General features: G+C 39.9%; 1 protein-coding gene across 1 annotated transcript in view; it reads right to left on the minus strand.

Moving 5' to 3' along the window:
- OSBPL10 (oxysterol binding protein like 10) overlaps positions 1-22,735 on the minus strand; it is a 111,295-nt gene extending 88,560 nt beyond the window's left edge. The window contains exon 1 of the mRNA XM_079301440.1: positions 22,080-22,735. Within this exon, the coding sequence (XP_079157566.1) occupies positions 22,080-22,720 (641 nt within the window). The 5' untranslated portion in view covers positions 22,721-22,735. The remainder of the gene's footprint in view (positions 1-22,079) is intronic.
- Positions 22,736-24,577: the final 1,842 nt, after the last annotated feature.

Raw genomic sequence — 24,577 nt, forward strand, 5'->3', positions numbered from 1 at the left:
AACTACACCAGCTATGCCAGGAAACTTATTGCCTATTCTTTTCTGCAACACAAAACCCCACCAAAATTGCAAGTGATACAGAAATATTAGACCTTATGAAAAAATATGTCACTTTTTTTGCTTGACACTTTCTGTAGTACATTTCAAAAGATCTGACAGGTTTGGCAGGCACACTTCACATCAAAAATTGCCTGGTGCTTAGCATCCATTTATCTTTCATGAAATACTTAAACAAAATACAGAATTAAAAAAACAGCTTAAAAGTTGGCCTAGCATACCAAAAGATACAACTCTCTAACAAACTAAATACCAAATTTGAAGGAAAGTAATGAAAAAGAAGGCAGCAGTGAAGGCAGCCACTGGGAAGGCAGCTGCTCAGAGCACTAATGAGTCCAACAGTGACTGACACTACTATGTATTATTCTTTCAACAGTCTCTCCTTTAAGTAGGGACACACACACACACACACAGAGAACACACTTCCAAGATGGTAATATATGAAGACAAATCAATGATGAAGTGAGATTTAACCAAGGGCAGTATTTTATGGAGATTTCTGTCTGCTACTTGTCACATCTTCCAGGAGGCTTCTCGGATTGACTACAGAAAATGTGACCTTTGCTTGTTTTTTTTGCTACTTGCTATTACAATATCCACAAACAAATCAAATCCACTCATTTGACAGCCTGGTTCTCATGAAACTTAATGAGAGACTTGCAGCAAATTCAGTCACCTAACACAATGCCCCCACAACACACAGTCTCAGAGCCTGGAACTGCTGGTTTTGTATCAGCATTACCATGCAACAGAGTTTAAAGAAAACCATCTCTCACTGAGTTTGTGTAAGACAGCCAGGCCTAAATCACAGTTTTATCTCAAAATACTATCATCTGTAATCCAAATTCTCTACAATTTGCAGCTACTAAATTTTAGCAGTCCCAAACACAAACACCCCTGAAAAGGCTGTTCAACAGAAAATTTACAGTCAGTTGAAATATCCCCACAACCCTCTCATTCACCTCAGCAACTAGAGCTTGCCCTCTGAACTATGTTACTAGAAGGTCATAAAATGTATGAAGGAAGCAGTAAAACCTCACAAAGTCACACACCCTGTGTCCAATACACACTATATCCCACTGGCTGCATCCTAAGCTTCATTATTGCTTCCCTCTTAAGGTGCACCAGTGATGAACCTTTATTTGCAGAGGTAAAGTTGATTTGTTTCTGACTTTTCTCCCAACTCTTCCCCTCTCTTCAATAACTTGAATTCCTCACTGGTAAGAATTAACCCAGCACTACTGCTATTGAATATTATGTCCAATCTAGGAGAAGCATCCTCAGGTATCATAGATTTTTTGAGTTATCTTCTGCTGCCAAGCAATACAGAAAAACACTCAGCTATGAGAAAACCAATATGATCCTGAGTTTTGTTTTTATGCCAGACCTGATGTTAGTTAGGATTTCACCTGGAGATAAAACACTTTCAGAGACTGAAATATTAATGAAACAAACAGCAAAGGTAGGGAGTGACCCTAGACAGCAGCACAAACACTGATGCTGAAAAGAAGACAAGCACTGGATGACAAACCAAGAGATGGCCTAACATCTCCAGTTGTGAATATCAGGCAAACTATTCAGGCAATCAGATCACAAAACAAACAGCAAAGACTGCAAGAAGAAGTAGCTCAAATTAACAAGACTACTCCAGTTTCAATTAAAGTAGCTGTAGAGTAGCTCAGCTACTTTCAAGTACTGCTGTTTGGTCAATTTAACAATGAGAGTACAGAAATCAGGACTATCATTCAAGTCACATCTTAAGCCAATTACAAAGACAAAAGGAGTCTGTTATTGCAGCCCAAGCTATTTGGCCTTGGACTCTCCACTTTAAAAGCCAGGGAAATTATCTACGTAGGTAAACCCTAATGCTCCTCACAGTGAATACAGTCCTATATTCAACAATAACAGCCTATAGTGGTAAGTCAAGAACCTGCACATAAATAAAAAAAGGAGTAAATGTCAATGCAAGCAAAATAGTCATTAGAGTTCTTTCAAATTCATTTTTACTGCTTACTGGAAATCAAAGTTGCTTTAAGACACACTGCAAAAACCTTAAAGTCAGAGGAAAGACATACAACTCTACTGAAAATTCTATTCTAATACCTGCACTATTTTGTATATAGTAATTATTAAACTAAATATCTAAATCACTGAACTATCTTCACTGTTACTTCTCTCTTCTTCTCTTTCAACAGAAGCATGTTGCTGGAAATTAATTAAAACAGTCACATGTCATGATTTATTGAGACAGAACATCAGAACATCTACTAAAACCACTCTGCTGTCAACAAACAAGACACAATCTAGAGAGGAAATGAAATGGAGGCTTGAAGGAGCAGACAAGCGGAACAGTTTGGCAATGGAATGTGCCAAAAGGTTTCTATTAAATCTGCCTCAAACTAAATAAACAGAAGTCTGAAGAATCATTTGACACTGCAGACTAAAAAAGCACTTTAATAGCTAGACTTCTAACCACTATCCAGAGCAAAACACTATTCTGCACCTGATTATATGTACATTTGGCTAATTATCAGGTTAGTGAAAATTGAGGGGTTTTGCTACTTCTCACCAATTTCAGAGATATTTAATTCTGTTCAAGTTACTGATATGAAATTCTAAAGAACATGACACTTCCCTGGAAACTAAAACCTTTTCAAAAACTATATTTAATCTTATTTACATTTTATGTAATCGCCATGGATGAAGACTTAAGAAATCAGCACAGATATCCTCTTATCATTGCTTCCATTCTAGGTGAACAATTCCATTCCAAGAAAATACATGAAATAGATTTGGTATTTCTCAATATATACAATTCTTCTCCAATCAGTTAACTAAAATGAAGGAGGAAAGAGACGGTTAAACTTAAGATAAAAGTTCAATTTATATCTCCAAACTCTAATCACTTGATTTAGGCTGAAACATGTTTACACCACAGTCCACAGCAATGGTGCAAAATAAAGAGCAACTGTTCCCTCAAAATCTCAATCAAGTGTTATGTCACATAATTGAGCAAAGTGAAAAATACAGATCAAGTGAAATCAGTTCACTCTCCCTCCTCAAGGAAGAATTACTGATTTGGTCCTTAAAAGCCTAGCTCAGCTGCACTAGCCTTCCCCTATTTGATGGGAGCAAAGTTCCCCATCACTGCCCAGCAGCAGCACACAGCAACACATCCCAGTACAGCCAATCTAGGAATGAGAGACAGAGTCAGAATAACACAGCCAGGCCAGTCTTTGGGTACCAGGGGAACTTAGCTGAGTCATGCACACAGCAGGAAAAAAAAAATCCTCTGCAGCTACAAACATCACATGGAAACCACTGGATTGTCAGTATTTTCAGCTGTAGGTCTGTGTGGATACACTTGACCCCAGGCTGCAATTTGGTACAGGCTGACTAAGAAGCCACAGGTCTCTTTGAACCTGTTGGCTGGAAAGCTCCTGACTCCGGTACAAGGGAGAGAAGGTGCCTCAGGAAAAATATTTCAAAAGGTGGTTTCAAAAGCCAAAAATGCAAGGAACCAAAGTACATAACAAGATAACAGCTGAAATGAAGACACCTACCTGGTATACACCATCACCAAGAAGTCAACTACTTCACTGCATAAGTATTCCTATCAGGATGGATTCAACCAGAGCTCTCCCTGAACTGTAGCTGAACTGCCAGGTGACTCTCCCCTTGAGCAGGGAGGCCTCTCAAGGTTTAAGATTCCTTCCTTATGCAAAACAGAGACCCCTTACGTGTGACAGATTCTTGGAGACAGACTGATAGCGTGCTGAGTTAACTGTAATGAAACACTGCCAGTCCACATAGCTGCTAAACATTATTGCAGATATTGTACAGATAATTCCATTACAGATCAACTTTTGTCCAAATCTGAGACTAAGATTGGATCCAGCTCCACAAATTCTCCATAAGGAGTTAAGTAAGCAAGGGGGTCCCCCCTGAACGTTGTGACTTAACATAAGGGTCCTCCTTTCTCTTCACATCCCAGGTCTACCTGTGAATCATTCTCACTTGATTCTATTTCACTTTTCCTATGTATATTTATTCCATTCAGTAATTAATTAGGTGAACCTTGCCATCACGCTTGTTGAACCTTGTCAAAACATTGCTAAACCTTTCTTAATTCCATCAAATTTATTAACTCTGTCAATTTTGCCTCAGTAAAACACATTGCTGCTTCTATCTTTTGAATGAGGAGCATATTCTACTCATCCACAAGGTCACATGCATTTGTGATTGTACACAGCAGTCCTGACTTGACAGCACAGAGAAGCTCACTTGTTGCCCCATTACCAACTTTCAACTACCCCAAACTCCTGCCAAGTAAGCTTTTACTCAATTAGGAACTACTTTCTCCCAGGCTGAAAACACAGCCTGCCCCACAACAGCAACTACTTTACTAATAAGAATCTTAGTAAAAAAAAAACCAATAGTAAGAACAATTTGTACCACTCAGCACTAGCAGTCCTGCCAAATTATTTTCCACTGTGCTCACATTTTAAAATTACAAAACTCCTTTTTTCAGGAGCCTCCTGCATTACATATGTTTCAGTCAAATCCCCTGTTGCATCTTACTGAATGACTGAGAAGAGTCAACGTGGCTTATCAGCTGACAGGTAAGTATTTTCAACTAAAATTTGATGTCATTCTTAATACAAAAGCAATCAGTCTGCTCTACAGAAGTCAAACTCACTAGTATCTTCTTTAAAGGTTAACAATTTTTGCTGCCATTCCTATAGTTACAATCACACTACTATTAAAAACAATTTGGGAATTGCTGATCTAATCCACCCTCCCACACAAAAATAACTCCTTTGCCATAACTGAAACTATGAACTTTCGAGCTATGAACATCTATGAACCAACAACTTCAAAAGGAAACTTTGAATTCTTCCCTTTTGAAATAAGCTAGTACTAAGTATTAAAGAAATTAGACCAATAATGACAATATTACAGCAAAATAAAAATATTTTAAGCATGCTGACAATGTCTCTGCTCATCAGAGGCATAAAGCAGAATGACCTGCCTAGAAAAGACAAAACTATGGAACAATGAACTATCTTAGTAAGACAAATAAAACATCTCAGAGTCGGCTTCTAGTTCAACTTCAGATTTTTACAGTGTCTCAGGTCAGGTTTTAAAGGCTCTCACCTTCAAGTAAAGGTAAAAACCAGCATTAAAAATAGCAAAACAGCAGGCTTTTTTTCCACATGATAGGAAATAACACCAAGTTGTCAGATATCTACCAGACTTGAAATTTTATGGTTCTAATAACAGCTGAAACCCCAAGTCTTACTTTTAGTACCTCAACATTTAGGCTACATTTCAAACTTCTTAAAAAAACTCCACAGACATAATGAAATGCTACAGGGAGATTTGTAGTAAGGAATAGATTGTTGCTATAGATTAACCATTTCCTCAACTTGCAAATACAAGCAGTATGTTTTCCTTCAGTTACCAGAAGCCCACAACTTTAAAAAACAGAAGCAAGTAAAATTACTCAGCCACACTAAGTTCTCTTCAGTAATGACCTAGAATTTATTTCTATGTCTTTCCTGGAACTGTAGTTTAAAGACTTCTTCCAACTAGCTTTTTTCCTTGTCACTAATTATGATTAAAAAATCAATGGTGTGTTAAATACTTCTCCACTTGCTTGTAGTCTTATTTTAGTTTATCAAGTGTCATCAACTGTTAGCAAAGTCTTAACAGATGCTGCTCCTTAGCTAATAGTTTCTCTTACATGACACTACAAACAGACAACATAGGATTTACTTCCACTTCCTCCTTCCCCAAAAAAATAACTCCTCTTGCTCATTGTATCTGAGACATCCAGATTACAATCAGAAACGCTCAAGCAAAAAAACAGAGGGTAGGGAAAATTCCAAAAAGAAATATCCCAACTAAAAATTTGAACTACAGAGACATGCTTTTTTCAAAAAACTTACTATTTCTCAAAATAAAACATTGCAAAGCAGTATTATTCATTCACTTTATGGAGCACAAGCTGTTAATCTCTTTCCCTACATAGAATTTTTGACATTTGAAGGTCACTACTTCTCTGCAGTGCTCTTTGGTACTCTACTACCTGCCTTCACCACACTCCTCAGTACTCACACTGGTCCAGCACTGCAACATTTGACAAGGTATCCTTCTCTGCTTTTCATTTCATTTTGAGCACTGAAAAGCAGACAGCATGATCAAAGAACAGGGGAAAAAAAAGGCACACACACAAAAAACCCCACATATAAAACAAAATAACAACAACAAAAACAAAAAATAAAAAGCCCCACAAATTAGTTGGAGCAAAAACTTCTTAATAACAGACTAAAACATCAGTAATAAATTTAGGTGTATTATTAGACTCCTTTAAGAGTAAATCTCATGCTTGCTTTTAGAATTGCAGTAGCCAGCTTGCCTACTATGCAGTCTCTGAAAGAATGAAAGAGCAGGTAACAATGCACAAAAAGAATTTTTTCAGGAAAAAAAACTGATAGCAGGGATTTCGAGAAATGAACTTTTTCCTGTGAAGAGAAACACAAAGGGTAGTTTCATTTTTTTCCTTCAGCAATACAAACATGAAACAACTAAAGTGAACCTTTGAACCCTCTGTTGGCAAATGTGCACAGCATGAAAGTGTGAGGGGAGTGGAATAAACTACCACACAAGTGTAAAATACTCTTTTAAACAGAAGAGACCCATCCAAGAGCCCAAGTACCTAACAGAAGACAATACCACCAACAAACCAAAAATGTAAGCACAGAACAAATGGAAGTAATAGATACATAAATTGCAAGAGCATAAATAGTTTTCACATATCCAGAACCAAGTTAATTTCATAATTTATTATTTTTCTGTTAAAAAGCAAGCAATTCCACATTCTAATAATTAAATCCAGTGGACAGAATTATTTAATGAAAGTTAAAACTCAACATGAGAACTCAGAGTAGGCAATTTTCAGTCTCTCAGACATCTGTTCCTGATGTCCTGACACCATCTCAAGTAAAAAATATCTGTGAGAAACTGTACTGTATTTTTGCCTGTACCAGCTGCTTTCTCTATTACTAGTGACAGTTCCACTAAGCTTTCCAGCTTCCTCGGTTAAGATACCAATTTCCACCCCTTGTGCTCAATCTGTTCAAGTGTCACTTTTGAAAAATCAATTATTAAGCTCAAGGGGAATAAAACCTACAAAAAACATCTTGTCATTAGCCTCCTCTCTGGAACCTGAGGTCACAGCTCATCTGCCCCAAATTTTTAGCACCCGTAACATTTTCATATCTGATCTCCCTACTTTTAAATGTTTTCTTCTCCCCAGTCAATCTCCTATAGCACTACTCTCCCCTACATTTGCTGTCACCGTATCCAAAATCAAGATCAAATAATAAATGGGAAAGACAGAGATCCTTAGAACATGGGCAGGAAGACAGGACTCGTATTATTTATCCGATCCTGCAGAAAAGCTTAATATTCCACAGGCAATCTGTTTATTCAGCTCAAGCAGCAAGACTACAGCTGGCAGCTGCTCAGCTCTCCTCCTCAAGGCTTTAAATCTTCCATTTACAAACTAGCATAGAGAAAAGATAACCTAAGTGATGAGCAGTGGTAAGCTGCTCCAGTCTGCTTAGACGGTCCAGCTATTTTCTGCAGCTCATCCCTCAACTCAGGGATTCCCACAAGAAACCCCATGCCCAAGGAGCAGCCACCTAAGCCTCCCACCACTTTCCACAATCACCTGATCCCTCTGCAAAAGGTCAAAGCACAGGGAGACACTTCCAATGCTTTTACCTCCCAGTGTGCTACAGGAAGCCCCGAGCTATACCTGAATAATCTGCCAGCCTTTTGGTTCAGAGCACAGCAAAATAACAGGATCTGTCACAGCATTTCCTTTGGCCAACAGCAGTTATGAATGAAGCAAGCTGTGCCATGCTGACCTACCCTTTGGGCCCAGGGGCTGCGAATCAGCTCAGCACAGCTGAGCAGCTCCCACCACTGAGCTCAGACTGCAGAGGAACCCCAGGCCATGCAGTGCTGAGCACACCAAAGCTGAGGGCAGCCAGCACAAACCACCACAGCAAAACAACTCCCCTTTATTGCCAAACATCAGCATCACCTGCCTGCCTTCACCCCATAAGCAGCACAGGGCAGGCAAGGACATAAAGGCTGGAAAAGCACTGGATTACCAGAAAGCTTCAGAAGCAAACCAGCAGTTTGAACCCCTGACCCCCTGGCAAGGACAGAGCAGCTGAACACGGCTGTCACAGCCCACAGGTTATCAATTGCTCACTGCAATTCATTCTCAGATTTGTGAGCTCTGCTTTAAGATACTGGCTGTTCTCACAGCTTCCTATGACTATCCAGTCTAAATTGGTATCTTAATTAGAAAAGAAGGAAAAGAGTACCAGTGCTTTTCCCAGCATAATTACATTTTCACTAGGGTTTTTACTATCAAAATATGACGACTGGAGGGAAAAACTAGCAGTCCTGTTAGCAAGTTATTTAATGACAGAAAAAAACCCAAGAAATTAAAAGTTTCTAGTGTTCCAGTCTCTGGCTGTATTTTTCTCATCCAGGAGGAAACATACCCAGCAAGACAGAACTACTCCCAGATCAGGTGCCCCAGCTTTCACTTCTGGGGAAAATTATCAACTTTCCCCTAACCAATGCAATTTGGGACTTGAGAGGAGAAGAGATAATTATGAAGAAAGCCTCAAAAGCACGTTTGGATTAAAGCAATCTCCCAGAGAGAAACAGAGAAAAGAAGGAATAGAAAAGAAAAATATGAACCACACATGTTATCAGCAGCCTCCAGATCCCTTGCACTGTCTCCCTGATGATGACTTTACTTGGCACAGTAAACTGCATGCATTCCTTATTGGGTGTGGAACAGTTGCAGATACACTGTATGATGCCTGGTAAGTATTATATATATACATAGACTTAACTGGACAAGACTTGCATCAGCATCAATTATAACTGTAGTTTTTACAAACAGAATATGGAATCACAGAAATGTCTTAGGATGATCAAAACAGCTTGAAGAAACAAAAGACAACAGGGGTACTGGCAACAGAAGGGTGGACAGGGAATACAGCATGATTACAGTTAATTTTTAAAAAACTGAATTTTACATAGTGATTTTCTACAAAAGGAAGTAACTGTATTATAGACTGCCATACTAGGTAAGATTTTTTTTTTTTCTCAGTACATGTTATGTTAAGGACTGGTAAGCATTTCATTTGTGTTTTTTAAATGACAGAAAAAGTTTCAAGTATATTCAAGATTACTCCTAGTTTGTTTTTAGATCCATTAGATTTCAAGTTGATATCTTTTCAATATTCAAAAGCTACTTTGTTGAAGTCAACTTTTTAAGAACAAGAACCTGTCAAAGAAAGACACTGACCGTACAGTATTACAATAATGCAATCCAATGAGGTTGAAAGCATAACCACATCCCATCGATGGATATTACAGCATGAATTTTCAATTAGCTGCCTTAAGTCAGCAGAGTTCTGCTGAGGTCGTACCACATTTCACCAACTTCTTTGCCAGACCTTCAGAGTTCATCCTTGTTTTGAAATGCCCTGTCCTCAGCAAGAATCATTGCCAGGAGACAGAAACTCTTCACTGTTACTTTCTAGTCTGCAGCTAAAAACATCAAGGAATAAAAGACCTCAGGAAATAATAACCTTCCTGTAAACTGAAAAGTCAATGTTTAGATTTGAAAACCATCTTGTAATCAATCAATGAGAGTCATTTGCAGACCTCACCATTACACCAAGAAAAGAAAAATAATATATATATTTAATCTAGCAATGATTTAATGAGGAAAGATGTGGTCAGTTAGAGATCCAGCATCTCTTAATCTAACCTCAGGAATGTTAAGCATCACATCTGATGCTCCAAATTTTGTGAAGTACCTGTGGTGTTTTCAGATGAAAAATATAAACTTAGGGAAAAAAAACAAAAACAAAAACAACTTCGGGTTTTTTAAGAATACACTATCACCATGAAATATGGTGTCAAAAGATTAAACAATAGAAAAGTTGTGCTACAAACCAGTTTTAGTAAGTATTTTATTTTTATTGAGTAATGCATTGCAACACTGACAAAGACATAAATGCATGGGTTTCAGTTCTTTTCCTTTACCATTTCTAACAAAACAGAAAGTGAAATAGTTTGAAACACTTTTTGTCAGAAGCATGCTTATCTTCATCAATCTAGGTCACCAGAGTTACAATGCCTATACAAAGCTTCTGTATTAAAGAATCTGGCTTTCTAATACTTGCCTCATATTCATTTAGTTATTTCTGGCTTGTGGACATATCTACATTACTCATGTAATTACTCATGTCAAAAGAAATCATAGTAATAAGATCTGATTACCACCAGTAAAAGGAAAACAAAAATTTTAAAGGCCATTTCCAGGAGAAAAAGATACATACATGATGCCAGGAGAAACCAGTCCTCAAGCCAATTCTTCACTCCTCCATTCCATTCTGGACTTCTTACATAATTAATTGAGGGTATATTCTCTATAGCTGTTCTAGACACAAAGTACTATGATATATTCTAAGTGAATACATTAAATGCCAGATACTTTCTAGCAGCCAAACACCTTCTGGACACATCTATTTCAACAACATTTTTTGTGCAAGTTGATGGAATAAAACATCTGGTTTTAAATTTCTTCTGTGTTTTTTACAGCAATGGTTATAGGAGTTGTTATTTTCACTTTCAAACTGCAGATAATTTATCATGTAGATTCTCAAACTTGAACCCCATGAATATTGGCATTTCTCCCAACTATAACTATCTTTTAAAATATTATTTCACTGGCAAAACCCATTGGACAAGAAATATTAATTTCACTGTCATATACAAGGGGCTGAGAACTCATCTATGTTATACTAATGCCATTTTTGTGAACTGCATACATTTCTTATATACAGGGAGAGAAATACAGAGAAGAAAAAAAAGGAGCAAAAGGCAAGTTAAGGTCTTTGACAATTTCTGAAGTTCTCAATCTTATGTCTTCCCTTCTGTTTGTTCTTCCTAGCATTTTAAATTTTTCTTTATATCCACAGCCTAAGAAGTTCCCAACTGGGAAGAACAAATATATCCAATGCAATATTTTCTTTACACATCATATGGAGAAAATACAATATACAAACTAAGAATCTTGATAACAAGATCAGCATGCTGGTTTCCTTCCAGCTCTTCTGCACCCAGCATGTTCAAACAAAGCTTTGCAGAAACCAAACGTTTCTTACATCATCTTAGAATAGTTGGAACTTTTCAACTTTCTGCGCCAATACTTCACAATCCAATAGTGTTTCCCTTGCCTTTATTCTTAGGACTATTAATTCATTGACTGAAACAATAAGTTTAAGTTTCTATGTTTGGTCTTTATCCTGACAGCTGATATTCAGCCATCTTTACCAAGTATCTTGTCAACACTGTCTCTTAGAAACACGTATACAGTCCACAGAATCCATAAAAGGGTGGTTTCATTAACGTGTTGTGAGATATACAGAGTATTTACCTTGATCCTTCTGAAGAAAGAATAGATTTGTGAGCAATCATAACTTCTGAAGAAGTTATGCATTATGCATTAGGTTGCTGCTTTGTAAACATATATACTTTTCCAGAAACACTGTTCTACAAAAATCCAGATCATCAGTGTACTAATCAAAAATGAAGAAACAATCCTTACAACCTCTAGCAAGAAAACAGTTTCATCATCACAGATGCTTAAATTCCCATATAAACAAAACTGTGTTTAAAAGGGCAAAGGTAAGTCTGGCACGTTAATGTATACCCAGGTGGACACTGTCAGTAGCTTCCTCTGGCTGCTATTCACATCAGTACTCTACTTGCCTGAAATTAGCTCTGCTACAGAAGGTGGCAAAGGGAAGAAAGAAAAACCAGAAAAATCCTCACTATGCATTCTGCAATTTAAAAAATACTACTTTCTTCACTACTCCTTGTGTGCCATTCTTAATGGCAGTATGAAAATGTATCAGTAAGAGCAAATTCTCTCATTTTGGTTTTCAAGACTTCATTCTGCATTCACATTCTGCAACTTTCAGACTTTTTTTTGGAAAGAAATAAAGGTCTAGCCTTGTGCTGTCTTAAGCTGCATTTACTTCTGTCCCACCCCTGTTTCTTCCCTTTCAGAGAATCACAGGATGGTTTGGGTTGGAAGGGACCTTGAAACTCATCCAGTTCCAACCCCTTGCCATTGTGGAGGACACCTTTCACTAGAGCAGGTTCTTTAAAGCCCCATCCAACTTGGCCTTTAACACTTCCAGGGATGGGACATCCACAACTTCTCTGGGTAACCTATGCCAGTGCCTCATCAGTCTCACAGTAAAGAATTTCTTCCCAACATCTCATCTAAATCTACTCTCTTTCAGTGTGAAACTATTCCCTCTTGTCCTGTCACTACATGTGCCATTTGCCTTGATCAATCCATCCTCCAGATGCTTTCACCCCTTTTCTAAAACTCTCCAGCCATTCTACTCTTTTTTTTCCTCCCTTGTTCTGTTGCCAAACTATCCCTTCTTTATACTTGCATAATAAAAACAGGATTAATTTTGACACATGAACATGATGATCATAAGCTAAACTCACTAAGCTGATAAAACAGGAGAAAAGCAGAGAAGTGAAGAAAGTAGAGACAAAACGCACACTACACTTTCTGGTGTGGAAGGCAATTCTTTCAGCTAAAAAACAACCAAAACAAGAACACCAAAACCCACACCAACTAAACAAACAAAAATGCCAAATGTTCAATGCTTGCAGAAGTAAATAACCTGTTTTGCTCCTCCACTGTGCTGGTTTGCACTGGGATAAAGTTAATTTGTCTACACCTTGGTATCTTTTTCATGACTAAGCTCATTATTTTCATCCTATCACCATGATAAAAGCACTACACAGAAACTTGACACAAGTCCAAATAATGGCAACAGATAAGAAATCAGCCTTTTCCTCTCTTCTTCCCTCCTCTCTTTTTGCATTTCATAAATTCAAGCACACAAATAGCAGAATGCCTGGTCTTGCCTGCATTTGCTTAAACAAATCTTTTACTAGGAAGATTTTCTCTACACACCAAAGCTGGAAAAACACACCCCCCCCTCTCCAGCTGAGGTTAAACACACTACTCTGACTGGAGTGTGCTGATTTTCTCACAGTGTGTGTGCCCCACCTCAATGAAAGATGTAGCAAACAACCTAGCTGAAAGTGGAGTGTGGTTCACAATTCTGTATATAAGGTAAACATTGAAGCTTTATCAACACATAACCCCAACTCACAGTCATGTGCTTCCTGTCTCACCATTATTCTTAACTGTGTTCCAAGTCCATTCTCAAGCAAATCAAATAAACATCAACTTATTTAATAAAAAATCTTGTACACCTGACTAAATGCACACTATATAAGGCATAGCTCTTAACACAGGAACAGATAACCCCTGAAAGGCTGTGCAATTGGAAAAAGTAATTTCCTCAGTCACTGAGAAATATGTACAAGGTACATAAACTTGAAGTAGTAACTTACTCAAAACCACAATAAAAACAGTGATTTAGGGATTTCAACTTCCAACCATCCAACTGACAGCCTAAGATTTTTTCAGTCAAGTACCTCTTAAGGCACCTACAAATGCTGATACCCAACAGCAACCACATTCAGCCTGCAGGAGGGTCCTAAACAAGCACCAAGCATATAGCAATTAATACTACACATCAGTGTATCCCCATCTTTTATTCTGAAGACTCATATTCCAAATTTCAAATTGCCATTTAAACAAAAAAAACCACCAAAAAAATTGTTAGATTACACCACACATTTAGTGAATGACAAAAAAAGGTTAAGGTACATCAATACCTGGTGCATTTAGCTCCTCTTCATCAAAAACAATGGGCAAGCACCCAAATCACAGAAAATTATACATTAAGTGCACTTAGAAACAGTTAAAAGATGGAGCTAGCCTGAAAATATAACTAAATGAGGTTATTTGAGTGAATGTATTTCTAATAGCGTTTTTTGGCAATCAGTACTTGACTTTGGAGTGCTTAGCAATGACCTACATGGGAGGAAAAATTTCCATAAAGATTGCTGATGATATGAAAATAGGTTATCATCAGCCAACATCATGCTTTCCAATACTGTCAAAATAAAATTATATCTCTAGTGACAGAAAAGTCATAATTACAAGATACAGGATTCACCTGGAAAAGAACTGACTCATAAAACTTCAGCACAAGGAAAACCTACTGATTACTTTGGTAAAATAATTCTTCCAACTAATAATAACTTTCCTCCACTATATTTTTCAATTGTCTTCCTAAACAAATAATTAACTGTTATTCTTACCCCCTCAAAAAACAGGGCCTACACAAACCATGAGAAAGCCCAAGAAAGATCACTGGGGATATGCAGAAGCATGCCAACTGTGGAGAAAGCAGTCTGCAGGTTGACAGCTACCACTGCAATCCTTTCCAACATCTTCCCAGACAAAAAAAAAGGGAAGTGCTACCCCTCATTTTGACAGTTCCGGCACTCACTTGGGTAGTATTATACCATATGGCCCTGGATCAAGTACTATACTGGATACCAGGAGAAAATGGCATATCAAGCAGCAAGATGTTGCAGCTTAAGTAAATAGAAAATAACAAGAGCGTGGGCATGGAGATACCTGCCTGAAGAATCCAAGCAGCACTAGGGAACATGAGTGTTGCTGTAATCAGACTAACAATTAAACTTAGGAGGCAAAACAACCTAATTTTTAAGAAATAACCAAAAAAATACCTAAAATGCTAATGGTCTTTGAACATTTTAAGCAGCCAATACTGAGGTGGAGCAAACAGAATCCATTATCCTTGTATTTGATCCCAAGTGCAACTACAACTGAATGCATACACAGTTCTGGTGTCCCATGTAAATAAAATCTCTGAAACACTGAATAACCATCAGGACTATAATAAATTACTAAAGTTACTGGGAGAGAAGACTTGCAGCAAGAAAACTCCATTGGTCTAGATACTCCAAACCCAGACAAAAGATAACCACTTAGCCTGCCCAAAAATAATGAACAAAGAGCCCAAATGTGATTAGAGGTATCTTCAGTGCAGCATAATGAGATTCGGTGAAGAGTTAAAGGCCGATACACATTAAGTACAACAGGCAGTTTTTTAAGTAGTGATTAACTCTCAGCAAATTGTTCCCATGGCTATGAAGAATCCTCTACCACCAGAAGATAAATTCTCAGATCAATATCCAAAGAGAAACACAAGTCTAGACAAAACATAAAGCACAGCAAAAACTGTGGCTTGTGCTATACAACTGAGTAGTTAAGAATTTCCACCCTTCAGCTCTAAATTACCTACTAATTAAATGCCATCTTGGAAAGTGAAGTGCAGCAGCATTTAGATGGCATTTACGGCAACGTTTTTATATGCAACAAGTAAGTACTAAGCAAGCTTCACCTCTCTGGATTATGTCCTGAAAAGTAATCAAATATCTCAGGAAGATATTCACAAAAGTCCCCAAGATCTAAAGCACAATGCCGAGATACTTGTAAATAAAGTTGCATTAGTTTATTAGATAGAGACAAACTGCATTTTTCAATGAAACGAATTCACTACTTTTTTTCCATCATTCATTATAATACATATTTAACAAATATAGTTGTACATTAAAAAGCCATTGTTGTGGCAATTTTCAGCAACCTTTTCACTTAGAAAGTTAGTCTTCTAAATATGTCATAAAGAACAAAGTAAGAGTATTAGGTGAAGTTAAAGACGAAATAGATTCTTATTGAACAATTGGTTTTAAATATAAAATGTCTAGGGAAAACTTTTGAATAGTTATATACTCATAAAATTACTCCAGGCACCTTACTTAGTTTAACAACCTACTATCACTTCTCCTACATGAACAAAATCCATATTCATAAATTGGTGAGGCTTTTTAAATGAGCCAGCAAGTGCATATGTGCTCCCTCTAACCACATTTATCATTGCCTTGCTAAGCACAGAAATCACCATTGAAAAAAGCCAGCAGCAAAATGAGCCAGTAATAGAGATACCCAGAGAAGGGCAAGTGCCTGTTTCAGTGCTAGTGCCAACTGACACTTCTTTGCACAGCCTGAAAGCTAAGTGTGACATCTGGGTGAAAGGAAGACCACACTCTATTTTGACTGTCACTTCACTCCCTCTGGTACAAGACTGCTGCTCAGCTCTGAAGAGCATTCGCAAACCCCAAACACACTGCCTGAGTGAAAATGCCCGAGCCTCATCTCTTTCAAACAGATTTTTCCTACATTATCACCAAGCATTTCTGCATTAGGTTATTATCCACTATATGAATTTACCCTCTGCATAGGCATAAGCAGCCCCAACACCATGTGACACAAGCAGCTGAGGAACAAAGAGCTTGGGTTACCTGCCTGGGGACAAGAGAAATGTCCGTGGCAGTTCTCCAACCAGAATCCACACCCCCACAGTGCAAGCCAATTCCTTAACTGAAAGACCATCCTTTTCACTTTTAGCCTGAGGTTCAAAGCTGTCTTCTTCCAAATGCTGCCTGCAAGCATTACTGAAGGGCAGAGAATGATGGATTTCTCAGCCTCTCTCTTACCTTGTTAGAATTCTTTCTCCAGCTTTACTGCTTGAAATGCCTTCTCCATTCTCCCAACAGAGCTGTTTAGAGGCAGCAGCAAAAGCCATTCAAACTAGTCTGTCATTAAACCAGTTAGGTTCAATCAACTACTAACTAAACAAAGATGAAGTACACCTTATCTTCAATTTTCCTACAAAGAAACTAGCAATATGCATTTTAAAATATTGATTTGTTTATTTTTATTTATTTGTTTTTAGTGAGCATTAATGATACTTAAGGGGGAAAGTTTCAACAGCAAAAAGTAAAGGAACGAGAGGAAGAAAAAAGAAAGCTTACATTTCAATGTGATTATTTTTGCTACATCGATCTTAGGATTAAGAAAACAGATTAGTGCCTTAATCCAAAACAGAATTTACTAATAACTGACTTTTTGGCATTTTGAATTCCAAGTTTATTTAAGACTAATGACATATGTCTTGATTTAAATAATGTAAAATATGCATCTACTGAGTGTTTGCCACAGGAAACGTCATTTGCCCCAGAGAACTAAAATAAATTGGGTTTAAGTGGATTTCTTCCTTTTCACACTGCCACCTACTACAAAGAGAGCCTACAAGTGAAGGGACAACACAGTCTCCAGTAAAATCTCTTTTGCAAGTAAAATCTTTAATAGAATGTTAGCACAAAAATATAAAAAAAGTAATGAAATTTTAAGGTTTCCACAATTTCTAACAAATTATAAGCAAGGTTCCAAAATTCAACGAGGGGATGTAGAGAAGCAGAAGAAACAGAATATATTGTATCTCCAGCTCCTTAACAGGGAGTCTCCCTGTTCAGAGATCCTGCAAATAAATCCTGGAAGGTATTACAACACTACACAAAGCCCTGGATAGACATGCCACAGAATCAAACTAAGATGAAAAAATACACACTGGGAGAGCTGGTGTTCATCTAATTCCAGTAAGAACACAAGAAATGCCCATTTCAGCAAACTTTGCAAACATTAAATTAAGTGTGTGGCTATTTTCTCATTCTCAGATACTGTCTACTGTTAGTCTATTTAATATGGCTAGTATGGCTTATTAGGAGTGAGGATTATTTTTATACTAAAAACCCCAGTTCATTTCTCCAGGACAGATTTCCCTCTCAGCAGCTATACAGGTATACCCATACAACCATAGTCAAATAGCTTGTTCAGTAACCATATACTAATTTTTTATACTGAAAAAATGCCCCAATTCATTGCTTGAACAACTTGACTAGCATTGAAGAACTGGCAAATACTAGAGGTGCTAACTACCCCAAAATTCCACAAACAGATGTGTCAATCACACAATTCTGTGAAAGACTAGTCAGCTAATTCAGACAGAGGAAGGTTATTACTCTGAAGATAACTTTGTCAATTCTTCTAAGAGGTCACAATCTGTTCTCTGGAATATATATATAAAATTTAAATAATAATAATAACGTTACACTCAGATATTTGTGCTACAGCACAATACACTGTTGACACATTTTGCCAGCATACATAGAAAACCCTCCTATAACAGCTGCAGTAAGAGCAGCATAAGCTCTGGGAGCCAGTGAAATCAGTCCCTAAAGTGGCACTAAAATCTGATGGCTACCTGCTGCTTGGGACACTGGTAATAAGAAAGGACTGTGGCAGGAGTCAGACTGAGACTGCTTTGTGCAACTACACGAGACTACACCACAGCATTGGAGAGCCTGATAAAAGATCCTGAGAGCAAAAAATCCCCAGACTGCCCCAAACTACACTCTTTGTTGACCTACAGGGAATGCAGCTAATCCCCAAAAGGAGTCTGGTGGTGCCCAAGCACAAGAAGTCAGGCATGATTCATGCAGGCTGGTAACACAATACATCTCCCAACAGAGAGGAAACAGGAGTAGGCCAAAATAATGCTTTAGAAAACACCTGGGCTACAGAACAACTTATACAGAGTTCAGCTCAGAAAAGCAACAACATCCATCAGCTAGAGCTCCATTTATTGTTGTTACAAACCCAAATTTAAGTCCCAGCTCAAATGCAAATGATCCAGGACTTTATACATGCTTGCAGGATAATACCCTGCAAGTGTAGGAACTACTAAGTATTTTCAAGGAAAAAGCAGAGAAGGGGATGCAGACACCATGAATTTCCCACTACCTCAGGCAAGTGGGAGTTTTAAGATTTTTTTTACATTTTGCCAGTCTACTCAAAAAACAGGATATTAATGTCACAGGCAGTATTTCAATAATTTCAAATTAATTAATGAAAAATAGGACTTGCATGACAAACATACTTCCCCATCTCAAATCCACATAACTTCTACTTAAACTACAAGCTCTACCCTCCCACGCACACGTAACAAGTAAATCCCAATAGAAATTCATCGTAACAGTACTTCAATTAAGAACACAATTACTTGTAATTTCATAGTAAAGACAGCCAGATGCCCTAATGTCTCAGACCAGACACAAGTGTTCTCATGTCAAAGAGTCTGTTTCAGATTAAGCTCCACTCTCTGAATCCATACCTGAATAAATCCACAGAAAGTTACAGATTTAAGCAGAGATACTCCAAATGCCCAGGCCACTTGACACCTTTCTCACACAACAAACTGCCTCAAAAAAAACCAAAACACAAAACCAGTTTCCTGCTGCTTGTCATAAAGGTGAGGAATCGCCTCGCTCATTTCCAGATCAGGTTGTTCCTGATCTGCTAGAGCAGAACAAACAGATTTCTTTAGTAAAAAAACAACAAACCCTCAGAAATTCTCAAAATAAGAAGCAATGTGGCTATCCAGATTGACTGATTTTGAGGCCTTCAAGTACTTTAGTTAATGCTTACAAATGAAGTGTCATGCTTTACTAATCATATTGAGTTTCCTCATCCAAAATCAGACTACCTTGCATATGCCTGCTAAAGGAGTATTTATTCAGAAGTGACACCATTATAATTCAAATTACAGTAATTGCTTCAACTTGTAAAGGCTACTCTGCACACTGAGTGTTGGATAACCTAGGAAAGCCTTTCAACTTCAACACCACACAGGCAAGAGCTAACATCAACTACATTTAAATGACTTTAGGCTAATGGATAAGGAGCTTTAAAGAAGAACATTCCAAATCCATGATAAGTGAACTCTGTCAGTTTTTGCTTTATTTTTCCGTTTTATTTATATTCATGCCATCTGGTTGTATTGATCATGCAGTTAAACAATCTTGTGTTTTTTCAAATGAAGTAAATGCAAAACTAATTTGTCTGCTAACAAATACACTGCAGGTGCCAGCTACAAAGTCACTAACACTATTACAGAATGAGCTTCAATTCACAGTAAACACATTCCATAACAAATATTCAAAGGTCAAACGGACAATCATGCTCAAGCCCATGGATCACTACTCATTGATTGAACATCATATAGTAAGATCAGCTTCTGTGAGCCTCAAGTTTCAAATGATCTGTTTAGAACTTGTATCAGATTCCACATCCCAAACCACAGCTACACGCATCAACAGACCATAGTGAGCAAACTAAAAAAGTTACTTAGCCTAAAAGCTGCCTCTTGATAAACCACTTGCTCAAAAAGCCACACTAAAAGAAAATAAAACGGGCAATTGACAAAGGACAATAAAGTAGTATTAAAAAAGACAGCTGAAAGTAAACCATCATTAATTTCCAAGTGGTGTGGTAGAACTATTTAAGTGACACTTGTCTTTTTTCCATTATGTTTTCAGGTAAAATTTCTTGGATGTGTACAGATTAGGCACACTATTTCCAGCTGTAGCCTTATCAAAGATCTAGTGTTTCCAAATACAAAAAAAAGGCAGCTTTAGACCCAAAGATTTCTAAGCAATTACCTCTCTTTTGTCATTTCAGATAACAACCCTTAAAAATCACACACAGTAAAAGGAGCTATTGTTTCTACAAAAAAAGAGATTGGAGGTGTCAGGGAGAAAAAAGTGGGCAAGGGGGGCTTTTAATTTTTAGTAATAGATTTCAATCCTACATTTTAGTATCAAAATGTGTTTGCTTCTTAAACAAAACTACAGGAGGACTAAATAAACCAACAGATAGAAGTCTAATGTGCATCTAGAACAAAACTACAGTAACCCAAGTGACAGCAAAGGGTGTTCTCTATACCTATGCTGAGCAGTCAAGCTTAATAGAGATGAGTGTGTCTCCAGTTCATACCAAACTCGCTCCTTGTAATTTATAGCTGGGACACCTACGCATGGCCTCCAGTGTATGGAATCAGACCAGCTCCAGAAATTCTTCAGGAAGTACTGCTACAGTAGTTCTAGCACTGATTTAACCACACAGGAGTCAGCACCAGAGCATCACTGGCATTTACGCAACTGTCACTTATAAATGCTTTAAATTTATTGTGAGAACATCAAGATCCCAGCCATTCCTGTGTTCTTATTGCTTGTGATCACCTAATATAAAGAACAGCACATTTAGGTCTTTTTCTTAGTTTTTTTAAAGGTCTGTACAGAACTTTATAACTAGTCCTGTACTTTTTTTCTCTCTATAGCATTTTCTTCTCTTTAAAATCACCACAGCTTCGCTTTATATTGAAAAGTTGAGCTTTGGACACACATCTTCATCCATCCACTAAGAGGACAAAGTTGAGTAACAAAAAGCAGGCTATTAACAGGAAAACTCTTTTGTTTCAACAAATCCCAAAACAGCACTATTAACTACACAGTCTGGCTCCAACTCTAAAAATTTTTTGCACTACAGCTAGACCAAAACCAGACCTTCCTCAGGACAGATGCAAGTCAGCCTGTCCACACCCAACACATTGCAGGACCTAGGCCTGTCACCATATCAGCATAAATTAGGGCTTGTCAAACAGGTAGGACATAGCAACGCAAGTTATTTATTGAATACAAAGGTAACTGTTTCCACTGTCCCACCTCATAGGGAAAAAAAAATCACAGTAATAATCACAAGCATGGCATATATTTTGGGAGGCTCTAAGTTTTTAATTCTTAAGTTATCCAGCTAACTTCACAGGAGACGGAGACTAACATGATAGAAAAAGGATCTCAAAAAAGGAACCCTGCCACGCAGGGACGGGAGCATGAGCAGCCCCAGCCCTCCCCTGCCCCCGCCCGCACCTGCGGCGGCCGCACTGGGGGCACCGCTCCGACCCTGCGCCGGGCCAGCTCCTCGCCCGCCCTAATGCCAAACTCGGCACAGAAACAAGCCAAACAAAAGGAAGGAGAGCGGGCTCAGGGGGGAATGGAGCCCGGTCTCGGGACGCGGCAGCGAGGAGGGCTGGGGTCGGGTCGGGTGGCAGCGCCGGTTGCCCGGGCACCATCTTGGGGGCGGCCGGGGGCGAGGACGCGGCCCCGCAGCGCCGCCGGGGGCCGGCCCGGCGCTTTACCTGCTCTGCCAGCCCTGCAGGAGGTTGGTGTATTTGCTGAGCGTCCCTTCCAGCACCAGCTCCCGCCGCCTGCCGCCCCCCGGGCTGGCCGCCGCCGAGCCGGGGCTGCTGCCGCCGCCCCCGCCTCCATCCAGCCTGCCCGCGGCCGCCGCCCGGCCCGGGAGCCCGCGGCTGGCGGAGGAGGACGAGGGGGACGAGCCCGCCGACGTGGGGCGGCTGCTGCTACGGCTGCTGCTGTTGCTGCCGCCGCCTTCGCCCGCCGCTTTCTCCATGGAGCCCCGCGGCGGAGGCTGCCCGTCCGCTCCGGCCGCGGCTGCCGCCCGTGCCCGGCAAAGCCCTGACTCACAGGCGGCGCGGAGAGGGGCGGCGCCCGGGGGAGAAGGGGCCGGGCCGCGGCGGGCGAGGGAACCGCCGCGCCGCCTCCTCCTCGCCAGGCGTTGCGGGGAGCTGGGCGGCGGTCGGCGCCCCTCGGCTCCGCGGGGTCCCGCCCGCCGGCCCCCCGGGCGCCCCGCCCGCCCGAGCCAGGGGCAGGGCGCTGCCGCTGCCGCCGCGGCGGGGGCCGCGCAGGGGCGGGGGCCGCACACGCACACGCGGAGGCACAGGGCGAACGGGGAGAGGCACAGCACGCACACGGACTGCATGGTGCCCGCGGCCGGCACACACACGCACACGCCGTGCGACACGGGGAGTGACCCCAAGGGACGCGGTGCCCGCGTGTGGGGCGGGCGTGCAGACCCACGCGTGTGGCGGGGGCAGAGCGCGCACCGAGACCGCCTCCGGCCCAGGCGGCCGCACCGCGCCCCCGTGACGCGCCCGCCACATGACAGGCACTCACCGAGCAGCGGCGGGATGCGGGCCGGGACAGCGGCGGGATGTGCCCGGGGACAGCGGCGGGATGTGCCCGGGGACAGCGGCGGGATGTGCCCGGGGACAGCGGCGGGATGCCCGAGCCGCAAGGCGTGTGGCTGACGCTTGCACAGGCTGTGCCCCGTCACCACCGAAGAGGTGGCGGTCCGTGGTACACTACACCAGTAGCACACTTGTGAGCTGGGTGTTGTGCCCAGCAGTCATGAACATAGTATTCTTGCTCAAGCCACAGCAGGTAGTGTGTATCAACATACCGCATCAGTCATGTCATTCATCCAGGCTTTACAAAAAATGCTGTAAGTCCACACCTCCTATAAGGAGAGGATGCAACCTCAAGATCACCATAACAAGCTAAGCAGCTTCTGTACTTTCAGCCCAGACCCACGAAATCACTTTTATGGCCCTCCTTGCTATCTTAGACAAGTGCCTCAGTTATGTTACAGTGTTTATCCTCTCTGCATAGCAGAGATGCAACTATTTTTCTTGACATTTTATAATTGTGGACCTGAAATGTGGAGAAGACTCGAGAGTCTTTGAGAAGTATAAACTGATCCTGGTTTTGCGCTTTAACCATACGGAACAGGTTTAACAGTTAAAAAACAAAACAAACAAAACAAACAAAAAAAAAAAAAAACTGTGGAACAGTTTTAACAATCCTTTGTACTAGAGATTTTTTGAGTGTATAGTATCACGTGTGCCTTCTGTTCTGCACCTCAGAAGATACTCAAACTACACAAATCCACACACAGTTAGATATGTACACTTCTTTTATAAATCAGCACAGAGAGGAAGGATCCTGACTTAGATTCTCCCAGTTTTCTCTCTGAAAAATCCTACCATATGGGTTGTGGTTGGGTAGCTGAAATGTTGGGCAACCTGATCCTGAATTTTGGGTGGTTAAACTTCTCATGTTGTAGTTAAATACTGAGGCGCTGCCTCGAATTTTAATATGTCATAGGTGGGACATATAACGCTCAACTCTTGAGGTACAGACAAAGATTAGGGATTTAATTATTTTGAAATATATAATATTTCATAGTAACTATTTTTCCACATCTGTTACTTGAGCTGTTCATGTAAAATTCCCAGATCAATTTTCCATGGAAAGAAACTCCATTACCACAACCTAAAAATACTCATTTTCAAGCTCAACTCTAGTTTTGATGACCACAGTTTTCAGGAAACATTTGGATGAACAAGGAATGCTCCTTTGGGAAGCTCAGATCCTGCTTGGTGGAGATAAGGATGAGACCCCTTCATTTGTCTTCATAATGTTACAATGACAGGCCAAAACTGTGAAACAATATGTTTTAATGAACTGTGTCACCACATTAGCCACTTCAACACATTACATGTGTATCTTCTACATTATAGATAATGAATGTAGTATTGTAGTATATTCCACAGAATTCATTGGAAGATAATTCTGCAGGAATTCATGAGGAAAACAACTGACCTTACACAAGAATAGAGAAGCCTCTCCATACATTTCTGTACAATAAAATTCAACTTATCAGGAAGTTTCTTAAATAAAAGGGGTAACAGGCTGGAAGTATATTACGCCCCAAGAGAGTTTTGCCAAATCGTAAAACACACTTCAGTGGTGCTAGAAGGATTGTTGTGATGTGGTA

This window comes from Erithacus rubecula (genome assembly GCF_903797595.1).
Source record: "Erithacus rubecula genome assembly, chromosome: 3".
Lineage (NCBI taxonomy): Eukaryota > Metazoa > Chordata > Aves > Passeriformes > Muscicapidae > Erithacus > Erithacus rubecula.